At 39.1% G+C, this 18,844-nt stretch overlaps 1 protein-coding gene across 1 annotated transcript in view; it reads left to right on the forward strand.

Annotated features, from left to right (window-relative positions):
* Window positions 1-18,844, forward strand: part of LOC127623731 (zinc finger RNA-binding protein-like) — a 31,662-nt gene that overhangs the window by 10,945 nt on the left and 1,873 nt on the right. The window contains exons 6-18 of the mRNA XM_052098214.1: window positions 180-421; window positions 2,243-2,455; window positions 2,694-3,006; window positions 3,569-3,765; window positions 3,876-3,995; window positions 4,195-4,340; window positions 4,436-4,601; window positions 7,737-7,945; window positions 8,029-8,179; window positions 8,423-8,564; window positions 14,675-14,772; window positions 15,621-15,716; window positions 16,538-16,649. Coding sequence (XP_051954174.1) covers window positions 180-421; window positions 2,243-2,455; window positions 2,694-3,006; window positions 3,569-3,765; window positions 3,876-3,995; window positions 4,195-4,340; window positions 4,436-4,601; window positions 7,737-7,945; window positions 8,029-8,179; window positions 8,423-8,564; window positions 14,675-14,772; window positions 15,621-15,716; window positions 16,538-16,649 — 2,205 coding nt within the window. The remainder of the gene's footprint in view (window positions 1-179; window positions 422-2,242; window positions 2,456-2,693; window positions 3,007-3,568; window positions 3,766-3,875; window positions 3,996-4,194; window positions 4,341-4,435; window positions 4,602-7,736; window positions 7,946-8,028; window positions 8,180-8,422; window positions 8,565-14,674; window positions 14,773-15,620; window positions 15,717-16,537; window positions 16,650-18,844) is intronic.

The raw sequence follows: 18,844 nt of genomic DNA on the forward strand, positions 1-18,844 counted from the left end.
TGTTTGTTCCCTGTGAATTAAAACAATGACATTTGTGGTTTTAGCACTGTGCTCTACCAGTTGTAACCAGTTGCAAGTACACTAACTAGGTTTACAGATTTGCAGTTCAAAACTGCAGTGAAATCTCGTCAAACTCCATCTGCATTTTAGTCAATAATGGCTCTGCTTTTTATTTTCAGGAACATCATACTCTGGATATGAAGCTGCTGTGTATTCAGCTGCCTCCTCCTATTATCAGCAGCAGCAGCAACAGCAGCAGAAACAGGCGGCCGTTGCTGCAGCAGCCACTGCTGCATGGACTGGCAGCACTTTTACGAAGAAAACTCCCTTCCAGAACAAAACTTTTAAACCCAAACAGCCCCCTAAACCACCGCAGATACACTATTGTGATGTCTGCAAGATCAGTTGTGCTGGACCCCAGGTATCTTTGCTAGTGTTCTTTGCGGTCAGCTACCTTTTGTCTCTGTCACTGAAATAATGATTGGCCATTTCTTTTGGGGTTAGTGGGGCGACTTTGAAAAGTTGAGCTTATGTGTCTTGCGAAATTGGGTGTTCAGACTAGCAATGTGCAAAACCACATATTGTATTTTCAAAACGGACCAGTCAGTGGGTTGCCTCTACAGAAAGACCTGTATAATTAGACTTGTGTCAGGTTTAAGCAGTCTGTTGTGTGTCAGACACCCCACAGTAAAGAATTGGCAACAGACTCCAAATAAATGCTGTCCTTTAATCTTTCCACAACACCCTAACAAATAAACCTGTGGAACCAGGAACATTGGTTACAGCAGGCGATTTAAAGTCTGATAATGGCTAAAACGGAAATTTGTTAAATAAAAAGGATGAATTGAAAATCAACAACTCGATTTACCATGCTAATAGTAACCAACCGCAAAAGCAAATCACTAGGACTGCCACGATTTTACCAGTTTTACTCTGTACTAGGGACAACACCGGTGTGAAATGTTATACCTGGAAAAAGGGGGAAACATTATAAATGGAACTTCTGGGAACATATCGGGAACAAAACTAATTTATTTACACATTCAAAGTAATTTACCTTCCGAAGCAGTGAAACTGGGTCCTGAGATGAAAGGTAATAAAACGGCAATATTAAAAACCTGCAACAACCCACATTAAGAGATTTATTTGCCCAGACAATGAAATGCCCAGACAATGAAATACCTGACAGGTAGCCTATGATGGAAACTTTCACAAAGTTGAAGAACACCAATTTAAAAAAAAATGTTTTTTATTCATTTAAATATTTATTTTACATAAATTAAGTTCAAAATTTAAAAGCAAGTTACCTTGCATTATTGTGTAGGCTATTGCTTAATGAAAATTACCCTGAAGTACCACTTGCCGTCCAACCAGCGGTAATACCAGTGTTAGTCGGTTTGAATGTGAACACCACACTGGTGTGAAAATGATGATATCATGGCAAGTCTACAAAGCATGCTGTTAGCATGTTTAAACTTTGAAGTTACATCACAATAAAGGGATGAATTAGCACCACAGCTAAAAATATTAAACCGTTTAGTTTGATGAGTAGTGTAACATCATGTCCCATTTGTAGGATGCTTACTAAATACTATGGATGTAAAAAATGCAGACAGATAAAAGGTATCGCTCAGTCATTCAAATTTTCCTGAACAGACAATTTTAAGTTAAGACTCTGGTAAATTGAATTGCTCTATTTTGGAGTTGGCGTGTAGCCCCAGTTTTATGATGACAAAGTTTGTTCAGTATGTTACCTGACCAAGCACCATGTGGACACGTCCATATTTAATCATGGCTGATGGTGAACCCGTTTAATTGCGACACCCTTAGTGCCAGCACAGTAATTTAAGGTGAAACGTTTTTTCTAATTAAACTTTTACACAAGGACACGAAGAACTTTTTTTTTTATTATTATTATTATTATTAGAATGGCGCAGAACACTGATAAATGCGCAATATCAAACACCGAACGTGAGCACATGGCAGTGTTCAGCTGGGTAGAGAGTGTGCGAGTCATAGTCTAGCGCCCAACAATGCCGGACAATTAGTTTGGATTAAATCCAAGAATGTCTATAATAGGGATGTGTGTTTCATGAGATGGATAAAATCATCCCAAAAACCATCTGATCATTTAACTGACAAAAATACACAAGATACACATTTCACTGATACCCTCTGTAGCATTCAAACGTTGAATTTACATGCCATATACATGTCTTATCTATTTTTACCTATTTTTCAGACATATAAGGAGCACCTGGAGGGTCAGAAGCACAAAAAGAAGGAAGCCGCTTTGAAGGTGTCCCAGAGCAGCAGCAACAACAGCAGCAGCAGCAGTGGCGGCGGAAGCTCCGCCCGTGGCACTCTGAATCAGCTGCGCTGTGAGCTCTGTGATGTCTCCTGCACTGGGGCTGATGCCTATGCTGCACACATCAGAGGAGCCAAACACCAGAAGGTACATGACTCGGTCTGGGATCTTGCCACATAATCTGATTATTTTGGAGGGTAAATGTGAGCTCTTCGTTTTAGAGAAGGCCTCTTAGTGTCTCTATTTGTTTGAAGGTGCATCACAGGCATACTAGATTAAATTCACAGTTAAAATACAATATTCATAGCATTTGAGTTCTTAAAGTGAGTTGGCTCTTTGTCTTTATTAATATTCCCCAATATCTGTTTACATTTGATTTCTGTAGGTTGTGAAATTGCATACCAAACTAGGAAAGCCGATCCCATCCACCGAGCCCAGTGTCGTCACCCAGGCCTCTGTCTCCAGCTCGGCAACTTCCAGTAAGACTGCCAGCTCCACCATCAACAGCTCCACAAGCAGCACCGGGTCTAGCTTGTCTGCTTCCTCCTCTCTTTCCAATACCTCTTACCTGAAGTCTGCCAGCATGGGCAACAGCATGACGGCTTCAGCAGCACAGGGCAAGAGCGTTGTGCCCAACAGTGCCACGGTCAACAGTAGCACTGTCAAGAAGATCAACACCCCCAAAATCAACTTTGTTGGTAGGCCTTGCTTTGCTTTGGAGCTTATTTCGTGTTGAACATTATGATGAATTGCTATGCCTTTTGTAGTAAACCCAAAAAAGATGTTTAAGTGAATGGTTAAATTAATTATTTGGGAAATTGTTTTATTTGGCTGATTTTTAACTAAGTTAGACCAGAATCGGTTTTATTAAAAAATCTTTTATATAGGTTTTAATCATTTATTCTTTAGTACGTTTTAACGTGTTTCACTATAAAAACACTCATGGAAGCTGGCTAAACCATCAACTGAATGGTTGGTTTATTTATTTTTTTTCTCAAGTAATGCAGATTTTGAATTTTTCTTCTGGAGTTGTACTACTACATACATGCTTTAGATCGTAAAGATGTCTCTTATCATTAATCATTTATTTGCATGAATTTGGTTTGTCAGACAAATATACGTCCTGGCTTAACAGATCCTACATTACTTATTTTTGCTCATACATGCACTCAGTTCTCTGCTCATTTGAATTGCATGTTCTGTCAGCTCTGAGGTTTTTGCAATCAATACAATTAATTAATTGATGCATGACCAAAACAGCTGGAAACAAGTTACAGATGACTGCTGCTAAAAATGAAGAATCAAAAGTTGAGGCAGCTAAACCAGCCCAGTCTGCTGTGCCTGCACCACTGCCACTAGACTTGAAGAATGACACTCCTGAATCTCTGTCACCTCAGTCAGCACTCGCAGCCCTGCAGAGTGACGTTCAGCCTGTCGGACATGACTATGTTGAAGAGGTATCAGAAGGCAGTTATAAACTCGTAGAAATGCAACATTCCTATAGGGAAATAAAAGTAATTTAAATGATTGCACTTGGCTATACAGCTTAAATGTTTTATTTTTTCAGGTGAGGAATGATGAAGGAAAGGTTATCCGGTTCCACTGCAAACTGTGTGAATGCAGTTTCAATGACCCGAATGCCAAGGAAATGCATTTGAAAGGAAGGAGACATCGACTGCAGTATAAGGTTAGTAGGTGATGTTTACTAATGTGTTTTGTACACTGTACCCGTATAACCGATGTTGTCTCAAGTGGCTTTTTGTTTTTATGAAGCCTTCCGAGTTCTTTCATGATAAATTGCTGCTAAACTGGAAAGTCTTGCTGCAGAGAATCATTTTGTTGTAATATTACTTCAGAATAGCTGATTGTATTTTCCACCTTCATAGAAAAAGGTGAACCCAGATCTTCAGGTTGAAGTTAAACCTAGCATCAGAGCCAGGAAGATTCAAGAGGAAAAGATGAGAAAGCAAATGCAGAAGGAAGAGTACTGGAGAAGACGTGAAGAAGAGGAGCGTTGGAGAATGGAAATGAGGTGTGAAGCTTTTTTTTTTTTCTGCTTCAGTACACCCATTTCAGTATATTTTGCCTTTTGAGTAAAAGGCTTTAAATGTTTGTTTTTTTTGTCAGACGCTACGAGGAAGACATGTACTGGCGGCGTATGGAGGAAGAGCAGCACCACTGGGATGATAGGCGCAGAATGCCCGATGGAGGTTATCCACAGGGTCCACCTGGACCTCCTGGTTTGCTTGGAGTGAGGCCTGGGATGCCCATTTCACAGCCACAAGGACCAGTGGTGAGTGCTGAGACCATTTCACAATGCTTAAAGGATTGAAACACATTATGTAGAAAATTAATCTGATTGTACCACTCATGGAACTATAGCTTCATTAACAGAAGTTAATTGGGCATACGACCTATCTCGTGTCCCTCATTCAGTGATTTGGTAAGTCTGCCATGCCCTTCAAAGACTGCAGGAGAAAGATGACTCCTAGAAAACTTACCAGGTAGATTAGTTATTCAATGCTTCACAGCTCTGATTACAACATTAAGATGTAGTTTATTGGCATATCAGTAATCCCAGTACTTTTGTACCGAGTTCAGACAAGAGATATACACACTTTGCACTGTATTAGGAACAACTGCACACCTACTTATTCATGCATGATTATCTAATCAGACAATCGTGTGGCTGGAGTGCATAATATCATGCAGATACGGGTCAAGAGCTTCAGTTATTTTTCACATCAACCATCAGAATGGGAATGATTGGGTGATCTCAGCGATTTTGACCGTGGCATGATTGTTGGTACCAGACAGGCTGGTTTGAGTATTTCTGTAACTGCTGATATCGTGGGATTTTCATGCACAACAGTCTCTAGAGTTTTCTCAGAATGGTGATAAAAACATCCAGTGAGCGGCAGTTCTGTGGACAAAAACATTTGTTAATGAGAGAGGTCAGTGGAGAATGGCCAGACTGGTTCGAGCTGACAGAATGGCTATGGTTACTCTGCTTACCACTCGGTGCAATTGTAGTGAGCAGAATATCTTCTCAGAATACACAAAAATGAAGAAACCTAGAGGGGGATGGGCCACAGCAGCAGAAGACCATATCAGGTTCCACTTTTGTCATCCAAGAACAGCAGCCAAAAATGTAGCCTGGTCTGATGGATTTCTTTTTCTGCTGAGGCACACCGATGATATGGTCAGAATTTGGCAAAAACGGCATGAATCCATTGACCCAACCTGCCTTGTGTCAACAGTCCAGGCTGGTGGCGGTGGTGTAATGCTGGTGTGGGGAATGTGTTCTTGGAACACTTTGGGCTTGTTGATACCAATCAATGATTGCTTAAATGCCACAGCCTTTGAGTATTGTTGCTGATCATGTGCTTCCCTTCATGGCCACAATTTAGCTATCTTCTAATGGCTACTTCCAGCATGATAATGCACCATCTCACAAAGCAAAAATCATCTCAAACTGGTTTCATGAACATGGCATTGAGTTCAATGGGCTTCCCAGTCACTGGATCTGAATCCAATAGAACATCTTTGGGATGTGGTAGAATGGGAGTTTTGCAGTTTGAATGTGCAGCTGACAAATCTGCAGAAACTGTGTGACGCAATCATGTCAACATGGACCAGATTCTCAAATGAATGTTCCCAACATCTTGGGGAATCCATGCCACGACTAATTGAGGCCCTTTTAAAAGAAAGGGGGAGGCCCTAACCAGTATTAGTATATTGGTCTCAGTGAGTGTATATCAACGATACCAATTTGGCAAGAACTGTTTTGTCTAAACCTTTCACAGAGATTCTTTCACTTTTCTGTCAAACTGCCCCTTGGCTAAAATAACTGTAATTGTAGATAGTGTTGTCAAAAATACCGGTACCCCGGTACCAAGTCGGTACTCAAACAAAAAATTATTTAATATACCAGAATTTCTGAAGGGACCGGGTCTACCCGGTACCCATGCAGAGTCTGGAACTTTCGAACGCTCGCAACAAGCAAAAGATTGCGGCAAGCAAATTAGCTGCTGCTGCAGAGTCTGGACATTATTTGCATTTGAGGCTGATGAAAAGGGGAAACCTCATAGATCAGCAAAAACCTATTTGTAAATGCTGCTTTCACAATTTTCTGATTAGAGGAGGAAACACATCAAATTTAATAAAGCACATGAAAGACAAGACACCCGGATTTATTCAAGCAAATGAAGCAGGTGAGTTTAAAAGCATATTATCATTTGCATTAGGGCTGAAACGTTTAGTCAACATCGTCGAAAATACAAAATTGATGAGAAAAATGTTCGTTGTCGAATTGTCGTTTGATCTAATTTAACGTAACATGAAATCGCATTAAACTGTAACGATATCGCGTGAGAGCAGCAATGCACGCAGAATTGCACAGATCAGTCCAGGTGCACTATAAACTTTCACTGTTTATTTTATGTAGATCCCAAAGTATTAGGGAATGATTAAAAAAGTACATTCTGAAGCATGTACCTTTTGTGGAATAAGCGGAGGCGGAGCTCTTTAAAGGAAACGTCTTAATTGCAGTAAAATAGCTTTATTAAAGTTCAAATGATACAGAAGCAGATCATGTTAATAACTTTAAACTCAGAAACTGGCATTTCTCTGTGTGGTCGGTGCCTCTTCTATGAGTTGCACGAATGTCCCAATCTAAGGGGGACAGATTGAAACTGCACCCGGCTGAGAGAGACTCTGCCTCAGTTGCTCATCCCTCGAGCGTGCATGCTAAATACAGCTAAATTAGAACGCAATTGCTCGCGACTTAATCGTAATATATGTCACTGTGCATTTCTTATCATGAAGAAAAATGGCAAAAGGCAGCTTTATTAATAAGAGCACTTTGCACATTAGTTTGGAAATTGTTTTTTATTCATTCTATTGTATGCTTGTTTATTTAGGCTTTTTTTTAGTACTTGGTAAAAACTTATATAAGATTTGCTTCAACTTTTGCAACTTTTAATTTAAGTGTTCAAAAGTACTTTTAAGCATACATTGAGTTTTGTTATAATTAAAAAAATATATATATATTTAAATGTTGCTCAATGGCATATTTTTGTTCTTAGTTCTGCTGCTAATGTTTTGTAGACTTTGTTAATAGGAGTATTGTTTAGTAACCTGTTTTTGCTTTGGTACCGAAAATGGTATCGACTACCGTGAAATTTCACTGGTATTTGTACCGACTACTGAAATTTTGGTACCGTGACAACTCTAATTGTAGACTAGGCTTTTTCAAAGGTCTTGCTCAGTGAGACCAAAAGGATTGTGTTTTATTGTGCATCTGGTTTTCTGTGGTTTTGGATTTAGTATTAAAAATTGTCACATTTCTCTGGTATTTGTGTACACTACTGAAATATCTGTATTATTACAACTCTGGTTTGTTGTAATGCCTAGTTTTTGGTTTCAGCATCCACGTCGCCCTGATTCCTCAGACGATCGCTATGTGATGACCAAACATACAGCTATTTACCCCTCTGAGGATGAACTGCAAGCCATTCAGAAGATCGTGTCAATCACGGAGCGAGCACTTAAGCTTGTCTCTGATATCATCACTGATCAAGAAAGCGCAACGGGCAAAGAAGAGGACAAAGACAAGAAAGAGCCTCCCAAAGACAGGTGGGTGAAAAGTTTTATTTATCACTCCATCCCAAAGCAGCGAGAATGGAAAGAGCAAGCAAATGACCTTGTCTTTGTTACAGGGTGCTGAAAGGAGTGATGCGGGTTGGTGTTCTTGCCAAGGGGCTGCTTCTGCGAGGAGACAAAAACGTCAACCTGGTCCTCCTTTGTTCTGAGAAGCCAACCAAGAATTTGCTCACCCTCATTGTGGAGCATCTCCCCAAACAGCTCACGGTACCAGCTGTCAATACTGTTCAGTGCTTTTTCCAAACAACTGAAAAAATATTAGATGATCTCACAGGTTTTCCTTAAGATCCTGTTCTGCTTTTGAAGGAAAGGTTCCAATGAAGGTTATAGTAACTGCACCATCTGTAATATTGTGGGCTGTTGTCTCTGTTCCTTTTAGATCTTCTAAATGGTAAGGTTCTCTCAGATCAGGTTATGACTTTGTTTTGTGTTGACGCATGTGTTTATCAGGTGGTAACACCAGAGAAATATGAAGTAAAAAGCTCCGTCCAAGAGGGTGCCATTATCCTTTCCTCCTGTGCTGAGCCTAAGATGCAGGTGACCATCACCCTCACCTCGCCCGTCATCCGAGAGGAGAGCACCCGGGATGGAGGTTGGAAAAGACGTTGCTCACATTAACTGACTACTTTTTTTTTAGATTAATATTACATGCTGATTTTGAAACCCTAAAGAGCCCATCTGTTGGCACTGTGGAGATGGTACTAGATAATAGTATTAATAATGATGTAATTTTTATACATTTTGGAATATGGTGTGGTTTGTTTTAGAAGATAGATAGAAAAGTGGTACAAATTAAACCTGGTATGTGCTTGAGCTAGCTTACCTATAAGAAATGGAGGGAGTAAACTTAGAAGCAATTTACTGTAATAAATAGTGTATATATATATTTTGTAGGAAGTGATTCCATGAGATGAAGTCCGTTATTTGTACATGTCTGCCTGAACAGATTGAAACCAGTTCAAGTGGTTTCAAGTTGGTGTAGTCCCTCTGTGTACTCTGCCTTGTGATCAAGCAAAGTTCAACACTACCAGGTTTTATTGCGACCCAACTGTCTCAGATGCCAGCAGTGTTGCTCAGGTCGTTCTCTTTGTAACACTTTTCCAGTGCTCTTGAAGCTCTCCCCAAAACAAGCATGATAAGTGTTTGCATTGTGTCTAGTCTAGATAGTCCCGGGTAAGATTAATTTTTGTTTCCTGTGTACGAGGGGATTTTGTTATACACTACTAGTGGTCGATCGACTATATCTCTGAGGCTGATAAATCAGACTATTTTCGGGACTTTATAATTGTCTGCATCGGCCTATAAATTTTCCCCTTTTGCTGATTTTGTTTCTTGAGGGTACCGAGAATTGGCTGCTTGCATGTGAAGCGACTGAGACATGTAAATGACCAGTCATGGTTCGTTTTGCTGTTACGTGCCATTGTGTTACTACAATAATAGTACAACAAAGGGTCATTTAAACGGTCTGCATATCAGCAGCGTGTTTCAGCTCCATGTTAAAGTGCTCACCGGTTTCATTCTCTGTCCTCAACAGTTCCCTGTAACTTTTAACTGTCTAATGAAAAAGGCAAATATCAATAAAATTAAGATCATATACCATCTGCAAATATGCACATATCTAGTTTAAAGGGATGTAATAAACCAACCTCAGAGGAAGTTAAATGAGCGCTCCACAGGATGCCGAAGTTGTCTAGGCACGTATTTTAACGGTCTCTCCTCAGCAGTTCCCTGTCACTTTTCTAATGATAAAAAGCAAATCTAAATAAAACTTGTATTTATATACCATATGCAGATATCTCGTTAAAACCGATGCGATTTAAAAAAAAAAAAAAAACCCTATCGGTCGACCACTACACAACCAGAAGATATTGCATTCTTTCCACCAAGGGGGTTATAGGGTTTGGTTGAAAGTTTGGTCTGATGCACTTAAGTAAACAAGACAGAAATTCCTGAATTACAAGTTTCAGTACAAATGGTTGAGATGGATTTAAGTTGGAAGGCCTGCCATGTCCACACTGGAAGGAATTTGTGTGTGTGTGTGTGTGTGTGTGTGTGTGTGTGTGTGTGTGTGTGTGTGTGTGTGTGTGTGTGTGTGTGTGTGTGTGTGTGTGTGTGTGTGTGTGTGTGTGTGTGTGTGTGTGTGTGTGTGTGTGTGTGTGTGTGTGTGTGTGTGTGTGTGTGTGTGTGTGTGCAAATGAAACAATCTAGACAAAAACCCAAGTTTCCCCAGGTAATAGAAAAATTGCATTAATAACCCTTTTTGGTTTTTTTTCTTTACCATTAAAGGGTTGGTTCAACCAAAAATGGAAATTCTCTTTATGATTTTCTTGCGTTAAAACATCCCAGATGTGTATGACTTCTTCAGCAGAACCGAAATGGAGATTTTTAGAAGCACATTTCAGCTCATTTTGTTCATACAATGCAAGATAATGGATGCCATGATTAGACTGCTGGCTATGTGATGGTCCAAAAGGCATATTTAGGCAGCATAAAATGGATCATTGAATGTCTTCTGAAGCAAATCGATAGGTTAGTGTAAAAAAATAAATGGATCATTAAAACTTTAACTTTTAAATGGTGTATTTATGCCAGAAGTTGGAAGTGCGTGCTTTGTGTACAACAGAGGAACAAACGTCATGCGAAAGTTGGGTAATTTCAAACCGAAATAAAGTGCTGGCGGAAGCAACTATTTAAAGTTTAAAATGTTTAAATTGATTTGTTTCTTACACCAACTTAACGGTTTGCTTCAGAAGACGTTAATTGATCGACTGGAGTCGTTTGGATTACCTTTTATGCTGCCTAAATATGCTTTTGGACAATCTAATGGCACTCATTATTTTGCATTTTATGGAGAAAAGTGCTAAAATGTGCTTTACAAAAAAATCTTCACTTCGGTTCTGCTGAAGAAGGAAAGTCATACACTGGTGGGATGGCTTAGTCATGAGAATTTAAATTTAAGAGTTTTTGTTGATACGAAGCCGCTGGAATTGTGAAATCTTAAATGCAGTGTCATCGGGCTGGGCGACTATGCACGATATGTTTGCAATATTTTTATGAAAAATATTATGATTTCCGGTTACATCAACCCCTGACAGAGATTGGTGAATATTCTTGCTTTATTGATTTTGCTTTAAATTAATTGATTTAATTTAATCACCATCACACGAGGTGCTTTAAGTTTAGTTTGCTTTCCATGCATTTTAATCTTAATATGCATTTTTAAACGCAACTTTGCCGGTTCTATTTATAGCCTATACATGTGTATACAACCGGCAAAGTTGCGTTTAAAAATGCATATTAAGATTAAAATGCATGGAAAGCAAACTAAACTTAAAGCACCTCGTGTGATGGTCTGAGGTCATTTGCAGCATTCTCATAGATGCCACTATTCTTGCAAACAGTTTTTTTCAGATGACTAAAATGAAATGGAATGAGTGATTTCTTAACATGCATGTGTTCCACGAGACATGCTCCCGCTGCACAACCACGCATCAGAGACTCACATCTGTTCTTAAATTTATTATAAATTGCCTTTCAGCAAGTGCGTCTTTGTGTATAAAAGCATAATTTGTTGTCATGTGTCATTCCATAATGTCTTACAGTTAGCCTGCCACAATGGTGGGTAAATGCCCACCATGAGCTTGATATAGGCTACCCACATTTGAATTAATAATTTCTCACCCTGGGCTACTTTGGAGCTGGGTGACTTTGCCTGTCACAGTCTGCATCAGGATATTTGTCAAATATCATTATCTGATTACATCGTCCTATCGCCCAGCCCTACATCATGCCTGTATGGCTCCTTAGTGGAATATTGGTAAGCTTTTTGGAGGAAGGCTTTATTGGAGTCTTTGGTTGGACCTGTGTTTTACAGACTTCACTATACATTAAGACATGCGGCGGGGCGGGGCGGGCCGGGGGGGGGGGGTGTGTTGTGTGTATGACCGGTATGCATGCAGTGATGTCCTAATCCTCTTGCTGGGAGCTTTGTATTTTTCTTGCCAGCACGCATTACTGCCTTCATGTAAACAAAGCTTTTTAAGTCCAGCCCAAAGCCTCCTTGCATTCTCTGCATATCGTCTCCCATCTGAGGCTACGTCTACCAGCTCCGGAAGGATTTTTGACCAAGGTCCCCCTCCTAAATACTTTCAAACACTTTGCCACACCTACCATTGCCTTGCTACTGCAGTGGGTCACTTCAAATACTCATCAGCTGTAAACATTACACATATCCCTGTTTTACATTTTTCATGATTACACTTGCAATACCATTGCAACCCATCATTGTTTTCCCAGTGTTTCTGGATCTAATTAAGTACAGTGACTTTGTTCTAAAAGAGTTCATTTTTAATTTTTCATGTCCATTCAATAACTTTATCTTCAGCTGTGTAGACACTGGAATCCACATTTGTTTTTGCCTAGAGCACAGGAGAACTCTCCTCAAATGCTATGTCATCTGGTTAAGTGGGAAATGCAAGAATAAATGAACTTCACAAATATTTCTTAATTAGATTTGGGGCATTGCATTCCAAAATTTCACAGGGAAATGAATGAACATTTCTACAATACCTGACACTAGGAGAGAAATATATGGGCTCTTTATTCCCAAAAGTGTAGTTGAGTTGTTAATGTATAATAAAGGTGTGTTTTTATTTTTTTCTCCTCCACTATAAGGCAGGGAAATGAACAAGCCAGTCAGTATTGACTAATGGGGCTTTTCCACTGCACTGTACAACTCTACTCGGCTCGCTTTTTTGGGGTTTTCCACTGTTGATAGTACCTGATGATGATGATGATGATGATGATGATTATTTTTATTTTTTTTAGTACTGCCTCGGTCGAGGGTTCCAAGCGAGCCGATACTAAATGTGACATCAAAATCCATCAGATCACTGATTGTCAGGGAGAATCGTCACTACCAGAGTCACTGGATATCTGACACAACCCGCTAGTTTTGAAGTTAGTAACCGCAATGGCAGTGTCATTTGTTCACGCGACTTTCAAATTGTGAAAAAAGAAATGGCTCCGTGCAAAACCACGCTGTGGTAAAAGACGAGGTGCAGACTGTCCACTCGTTAGCGAATTAACTGGGAAAAAGTCTCTCCGGAAGAGTGTCAGCTGGTGGCCGCACACTACTACCACCGGACCTACCAACAGTGTAGGGAAAAGTTAAAAAATAAGTGACCACCGAGGAGGACCGTGACCATCAAGGAAAAGTGGAAGTGGTTCGACTGAATGGATGCTATCTAAACCAGCAAGCAATGGGAGGGAGAGTGCCCTGGACTGGTGTTGATCCACGATGAAGGATTTTGTTAACTCTATACTCTGCTTGAAAGCTTCACCTTATTTAGTTGATCAGCTACTGGAAGCTTCCATCTAAAACAACCAGGCCAATTTAACTGTTACACTTGTGTAAAATCACCATGCAACAACTGGTTTATGCAGCACAATGAGCTAGTAGCTAACAGCTAGCGGTTGTGTTATTGTTTTGGTCAGTTTGTGTCATGTTTAAGATTATGTCATGGCAGTAGAGGCGGTGCAACTGTGACGATCAGCATATAATCCCACCCATGTTGAGATGGCGCTAAACTGCAGTGGAAATACAAGCTCAGAAATGTAAAGCGAGTAGAGTTGGGGCGAGTCGAACCGTAACATTCAGTGGAAAAGTGCCATTAATGGTACCACAATAGTTTTCTAAAGCGGTAGATTTTGATCAGTTAGCACACTTGTATGCACTGTCACCAGTTATCAATGCTTAAGCTGAAACTTGTGTAGTCATGTTAACCCCTTTAACTTTGTTCTATTATCAGGGAAATGTCAAACAGTTTAACCAAAAACAAATCGACACATGTCCATTAGCCCAATTTTGCTTTGCATTGTGAACAATTTTACCTATGTTCTTACCAGCTTATCCAATGTGCCCATGCCTGTTTGGTTTTTACTTTTAAATGTAGAGAATAAGCTGATAATTTGAAATCTCACGTAAACGCTGTTTTCTTGTGCTGTCTTATTTAATTTGTTTTAGAAGCTGATGTTTTGAAGTTATCAGAATATTGAAGTGCATGTAAACGTTCTCATTGAGGCATGGAATTACAAAAGATAGCTTTTGTACTTTTGTGTGTATCTGCCAGTTATAATAATTATGGATTGTGAATGTAGGACTTGATCTGCTAAAGTAGTCCACTGGCTTTAGCATTTGAAACTCATGAATTATGAGCGTGTTCTGCAAATTGCAGAGCATTATCTTACCCGCAGTCACATTATCAAGATAATTATTTAGCTAGTTATTTTTAAGTGTAATGGCCACTATTTGCAGAGTACCAAAGTCATGAGTGCATTTACAACTCCAATTTAAGAAATCCAACATCAATGTCAGGCACATTCTGCTTTATTGTCTTGTATCCCTGAAAAGATTCATCCATCGCTGTCCTATTTCTCAGCTTTCAACACCAGTCTAGATAGAAGTGCACCAATTGGCAAAAGTGTAATCACCAAAGTGTAGCAGATTCTTAATGTTGTTGAAAAGATCCCCAAGATTCTGCTTATGGGGTGAAATGAAAGCATTGTTTTAGAAGTTTGTACGTTTGGAAAAAACAGTGATCAGAGGACAATCTGGTATGTGTGGCAATGTGTTCATGGCAATCTCTGACCTGGTCAAACACCCATTCCTCACCACCATTTGACAATTCGATCCATTTTTAGATGTAACCTCGAGTATGGTGAAAGACCCAGCGGACGTCTTGGACAGGCAAAAATGCCTTGACGCTCTGGCTGCCCTACGCCACGCTAAGTGGTTCCAGGTTCGGAACATAATTTTACTTTCTTCTTGTAGCCTTATGAGATGTATATCTTTTCATTTGTTCCTTTAAGTTGTTTAGACTATTATTTTGAAAAATTACAAACCTCAAAAGTTGATTTTGTGAGAAACAAGTGATACAAGGATGCAGTATAAAATTTGGTGACTGAATATATTTATATATATATCAATTTTAAAGTGCATATGAGCTCTATTGTCCTTTTTAAAAAAAAAAAAAAAAAAAAAAAGAGGCATCCTTGCATACATGCCATTTATTCATAATTATTAGATTTAAATTTTAGAATGTAAAATGATTCCATAAGGCTGCAGAATACCTTTGCATAAAGTGTCATCAATAAGAGCTTTCATGTTGAGCATTTGTTTTTTGTTATTTTATTTATTTATTTATTTTTTTAATGATCCTTTGAAATAGGGACTGAGAGGAAAGGAATATCTGATTAGTTTACTGTGTTATTGCTCTCACCGCAAACACGCAGGCAAAGTAAAGCAGATTTCCTTGACTGGATCAGTTCCTATGTAACTACAGATCTTTTGAAAAATGAAAGTATATGTTTGTGGAGTATCTTGACAACTGAGGTCAGGGATTACAAGATTACCAGGGAGCCATTCCAAGTGAATCTTGCAAATTTTGACCTCTTGTACTAATGTTGAGGTAAAATACTGCTGGAAATGGCAGCTTAAGAAAGGCAATTGGCTCAGTTTTATACACCAATTAAAAGCTTCCATTATAAACAGTAGTGTTGTACCTCTCTGAGCCCTGTCTTGTTGTATTAACTGCCTGTCAATGTTTGCTCTTCTATATTAACTAATGTTGACTTCACTGCACTGAAGGCTAGGGCTAATGGACTCCAGTCATGTGTGATTGTCATTCGAATACTGCGTGACCTATGTCAGCGAGTACCTACCTGGTCTGCCTTTCCTTGCTGGGTGAGTAAATAAAGGAAGCTGAAAATGTGGTATCTTAAAAACAATTTCTTGTCTTTTATGTTGATAATGGCTCTACAGTGTTGGAGGAGCCAACTACAAATAGTGATTCGTGACAGTGTCTCTGCATTTTCGAATTGCTGTAGCTTTTCTAGGATAACAAGCCTTCCATCAAATAGTGAAATGACATGATAAAACACTTAATTGCTGTTGTCATATCAGATTACTTAACATAGTGGCCAGAGCTGCTGTTGAATCGTCAAACAACAAACAAATCTAAAGTAAAATCGCTTCTGATCCCTTATTTTTAAGATCCATTGGATCTTGGTCCAATGGATCGAAACATTGCAAAATAAATGGGAAACTGATTTAAGTTGTGACACTTCATGCTTTAATCCGGCACTGGTTTTAAGGAATGTTTGTTTACACTTGTTTTGTTTTGCTCAAATCAAGTGTTTTTGAGGTTGGTAAGGCTTATGCACATGGATGTTCTAGAGCAAAAAGACCAAGTGATATCAATAGCGTAATTGTCTCTTCTAAATGTAAGGTGGGACTATTCTCTATAGCTTGAATTTCAATTGATTTCACAAATAATGGAATGTTTCCTACTGTGCCTGCTGTAGCTTAACTACTCAAGCCACTAGTAATTTAAAGTAGCTTCCCCAACACTGTAGCTAGAGGTTTTAAAACCAAAACCCTTTTCACTGCTTAAACAATTTTCCATTTAATGAGAAAACGTCTCAAGTTCTTGGGATTTACCTCTTTTGAGAACAAATGGTGTTATCTAGTTATATAAATTAAGTCCCTGTTTTTGCTTTTCCAAGGCGATGGAGTTGCTGGTGGAGAAGGCCATCGGCAGTGCCTCTGGGCCAATGAGCCCTGGAGATGCTCTGCGACGAGTCTTTGAATGTATTTCCTCTGGCATTCTGCTATCTGGTAAAATGGGGAACTCTTTGTTAATATCCGTGTATCATTTTATAGATGTATAATCAATCATAAGGTGATGATAGCTCTTTGGCTGAAATTCTTTGTTCTAACTAGTGAAAGTGAATGTTGGCATGCTACAAAGTGCATTCAGAAAGGATTCAGACCCCTTCATTTTTTCACATTTTGTTATGTTATATAGCCTTCTGCTAAAATGCTTTTATTTTTTTTTTCCACATCAATCTACACTCCATACTCCATTATGACAAAGCAAAAAACTGATTTTTGATAACTTTGCTAATTTATTAAAAAGAATACACTTAAATATCACATTGACATAAGTATTCAGACCTTTTAACAGTACTTGGTTGAAACAGCTTTGGCAGCGATTACAGCCTCTAGACTTTTTGGGTATGATGCGACAAGCTTTGCACACCTGGATTGGGGATTTTCTGCCATTCTTCTCTACAGATCCTCTCGAGCTCTGTCAGGTTTGGTGGGAACTGTCGGTGGACGGCCATTTTCAAGTCTCTCCAGAGATGTTTGATTGGATTTAATGTCCGCGCTCAAGGACATTCACAGAGTTATTCTTAATCCACTCCTGCATTGTTTTGACTGCTAAGGATCATTGTACTGTTGGAAGGTGAAACTTCAACACAGTCTGAGGTTCTGAGTGCTCTGGACCAGGTTTTCATTAAGGATTTCTCTGTATTTTGCTGCCTTCCGCTTTCCCTGAACAGTCCCTGCTGCTGAAAAACATACCCACAGCATGATTCTGCCACCACCATGCTTCACCGTTGGGATGGTATTGCACAGGTGATGAGCGGTGCCTGGTTTCCTCCAGACATTACACTTGGAATTGAGGCAAAACAGTTATATCTTTGTTTCATCAGACCAGATAATCTTGTTTCCTACAGTCTCTTGAGTCTTTAGGTGCTTTTTCAAGTGTCTTGCAGTGAGGAGAGGCTTCCATCTAGCCACTCTGCCATAAAGCCCAGATCGGTGGAGTGTTGCAGTGATGGTTGTCCTTCTGCATGTTTCTGCCATCTCCACACATGATCTCTGGATGGCGAAGCAGCCAGCGCTAGGAAGAGTCCTGGATGTTCTAAACTTCCATTTTAAGAATTATGGAGGCCACTGTGCTCTTGGGAACCAACAATGCTGCCAAAACATTTTTGTAGCCTTCCCTAGATCTGTGCCTCAACATAATCTTGTCTCTGAGCTCTGCAGGCAATTTCTTTGACCTCATGCTTGGTTTTTGCTCTGATATGCATTTTCAGCTGTGAGACCTTATATAGACAGGTGTGTGCCTTTCCAAATCATGTCCAGGCAATTGAATTTGCCACAGGTGGACTTCAATCAAAGTGTAGAAACATATCAAAGATGATCTAGAGACATGGGATGCGCCTGAACAAAATGAAGTGTTATAGTAAAGGGTCTGAACACTTGTATCAATGTGATATTTCTTTTTTTTTGTTTTTAATAAATTTGCGAATTTATAAAAAATATATATTTTTTTAATCATTTTTGGGGATGGAGTGTAGATTTTATGTGAAGAAAAAAGTTATTTAAAGCATTTTCGCATAAGACTGCAACATAACAAATTGTGGAGATTTTTTTTTTTTTAAGTCTGAATATTTCTGAATGCGCTGCACATGCTGTTTGGAATTCCTGCAGTGTAGTTTTGTAACTAATGCTATGGTTGGCACAGCATTAGTTCAACGAAGCAATCAATTTCATGTGCGACGTTTATCTGTCCTCCTCGTGAGCACATTCTCCACTCTTCACCATAATGGTAACCCCCAAATCTCCAATGTAACAAACTCTTCTAAATCTCAATAAAACATTAAGAATTATCCCCCCCCCTTTATATTCATCTTGTGCACAAACACATAAAATAACACTTCATTTTAACATTTACTCCCCCTATCGTGTCACATGCAAAGCATGCTGAGAAATTGAAGTCTCCTGCCCAGTTTCATCAATGCTTAATTACCACCAAAAAGTTTTCATGTAGTCCCAACTCAAATGGATTAAGTAAACTTAAATTATTATTTTTTTAAATGCAATTTAAAAAATGCTATTTAAGAATGCAATTAAATCAAGTTGTGACATGTTCTAGAATTGTGTTGCTTTAGTACATTTTAATAAATTGACTTCAAATAATTGAGTACAAATTCAAGTTTGCGCATTTAGGTAAACTATGG

Source organism: Xyrauchen texanus, chromosome 3 (assembly GCF_025860055.1).
Source record: "Xyrauchen texanus isolate HMW12.3.18 chromosome 3, RBS_HiC_50CHRs, whole genome shotgun sequence".
Taxonomy (NCBI): Eukaryota; Metazoa; Chordata; class Actinopteri; order Cypriniformes; family Catostomidae; genus Xyrauchen; species Xyrauchen texanus.